Source organism: Otolemur garnettii, unplaced genomic scaffold (assembly GCF_000181295.1).
Source record: "Otolemur garnettii isolate 467f Iridium unplaced genomic scaffold, OtoGar3 scaffold00031, whole genome shotgun sequence".
Classification (NCBI taxonomy): Eukaryota; Metazoa; Chordata; class Mammalia; order Primates; family Galagidae; genus Otolemur; species Otolemur garnettii.
The window spans coordinates 10,569,487-10,571,749 of record NW_003852426.1 but is presented as its reverse complement, the minus strand read 5'-3'; the positions used below and the strand labels follow the sequence as shown (position 1 = coordinate 10,571,749).

Sequence of the window (2,263 nt, the reverse complement as noted above, 5' to 3'; positions counted from 1 at the left end):
TGACTCATAGGTGACCACGAGCTTGTGCAGGCTGGGAACCCAGGAGGGGCCGGCACACAATAGGTGCTCAAGTGATTAGGTACGTGAGGATGAGCTGGGTGGTGAGAAGCAGCCAGCTGAGGATCACATGTATTGTGATTTATGACTGTTGAGAGAACAGCACCCATAGTAATCACTTACCAGCCCTGGAACAGCATCTGACACAAACATAGTAAGTGCTCAGAGAGTAGATATTGAATGAGTAATTGATGGACTGTTAAGGAAAAAGCACAGACAAGGGAATGGAAAGCCTGCATTCTGAAAGATGGAACATGAGGCCTCAAGCAGGGAATTTCCTCTCCTGGGCCTCAGTTTCCTCACCTAGACTGAGAGGGTTCAAGCAGACAAGGATCAACTTGCTATGGCCCAATGGGCCAAGTCCAGCCCCTACATGTTTTTGCATCATTTCTGAGTCAAGAATGTATTTTATGTTTACATCTGCAATCAGAACTGGGTGCGGTGGCCTATTCCTATAATCCTAGCCCTCTGGGAGGCCAAGGCAGGTGGATCACCTGAGCTCAGGAGTTCAAGATCAGCCTGAGCAAGAGTGAGACTCCATCTCTTAAACAATAACCAGTCATTGTGGTGGGCGCCCGTAGTCCAAGCTACTTGGGAGGCTGAGGCAAGATGATTGCTTGAGTCCAAGAGTTTGAGGTTGCTATGAGCTATGATGCCATGGCATTCTGCCACGGGCAACAAAGTGAGACTCTGTCACAAAACAAAACAAAACAAAAAAATAAAGATCTGAAATCAGTTAGTAATAGGGACTATTAACTGGAGACAAAAAAAGTATTAAATAAAATATTGTCTCCGTAAAAAGAATTCCATTCCTTCATCGCATTTGTAGACCTGTATAACAAAAAATACTACTCAATTGTTACCATATTTTCATTTAGTCAAAACCTGCTTTATGAAATATAAATACATAGGATCCTCAATTTTGCCTCCTGGCTTACAAAACCTAAGATATTTACTCTCTGTGCTGCTATAGAAAGCATTTGCCAACCTCCAGACAGGTGATCTCTGAGGCTCCCTGTAGCTCTGGCTTCTCTGTGGGGATGGGGGCAGGGAAGAGGGGGGAGCTCCTGGATCTTTGTTTCTCTCTCCTGGCCCACAGGCTTCCACAAAGTCATGGAGGGCATCCACAAGGCCATTGAGCTGGGCTACAACCCAGTGAAGGTGAGGACTTGCCCCGCCACTGATCTTGACTACCTCCACATGGGCTTGGCCTTCCCCCAACTCCCTGGCCCATCTGGCAGCCCGCAGCCCAGCCAGGCAGCATGGCTAAAATGTCCCCCCACCATCACTTCCTCCCAACTGCACCCAGCCCTGCCTGCCCCTAAGAGAGAGAGAGAAGGGAGAAAATCATTGAGCCCCTGGAATCCTTCAACTTAAGCACTAAGTGGGCAGAGGTGGAGAATGGGTCCCCCGGTGGAAGGCCTCTGCAGTGCTGACCCCCAAATGTCACCCCCTTGAGAGAATGTAGGGTTGGGGGGAGGCCTTCATGGTTTTCTTGTCCCCTGGCCAGGTGAACTGTGTGGTGATTCGAGGCCTGAATGAGGACGAGCTCATAGACTTTGTGGCCTTGACCAAGGGACTGCCCCTGGACATGCGCTTCATAGAGTATATGCCCTTTGATGGTCAGTGACACGGGCAAGAGGGAGGGGGCTGGGCTGCATGAGTGAGTGACTCTTCTGTACATACTTCTGACCCCAGGGATGGTGGTGGGGGTGGCTCTGGCTCTAGGGCTATGATGGCCATTGGAAGCCTCTCAGAGTCCATTGTGGGTGTGATTTGGCCGGGCCCCCATCCTCCATCCCAGTGACTGGGAACTGATTCCTGTGCTGGGTGGGGGTGGACCTGAAGGCCCCAGGGTCCCTTCAACTCTGATTCAGCAGCTTTCCCTGCCTCCCCCAACCCAAATATAGGTAACAAGTGGAACTTCAAGAAGATGGTCAGCTACAAGGAGATGCTAGACACCATCAGGCAGCAGTGGCCGGAGATGGAGAAGCTGCCAGAGGAGGAATCCAGCACAGCCAAGGTTAGGGAGCAGGACGGTAGGGCAGGCCTCCTCCTAGGATGGCAGATCATGTGGGGTACAGTGTATGTGGGGTGCACTGCAGAGCCCTCAGCACCTCCCCGTTTCTGGGATGGAGGAGTAGATGGGGCATGGGGGGCGGCATCGTGTGGGGTACAGTGTATGTGGGGTACAGTGTATGTGGGA

The 2,263-nt window shown here is 51.3% G+C and overlaps 1 protein-coding gene across 2 annotated transcripts in view; it reads left to right on the top strand.

Moving 5' to 3' along the window:
- MOCS1 (molybdenum cofactor synthesis 1) overlaps window positions 1-2,263 on the top strand; it is a 33,449-nt gene that overhangs the window by 23,385 nt on the left and 7,801 nt on the right. For both annotated transcript variants that reach the window (XM_023512836.1, XM_012804851.2), the window contains exons 5-7: window positions 1,157-1,218; window positions 1,568-1,679; window positions 1,968-2,080. In XM_023512836.1, coding sequence (XP_023368604.1) covers window positions 1,157-1,218; window positions 1,568-1,679; window positions 1,968-2,080 — 287 coding nt within the window. The remainder of the gene's footprint in view (window positions 1-1,156; window positions 1,219-1,567; window positions 1,680-1,967; window positions 2,081-2,263) is intronic.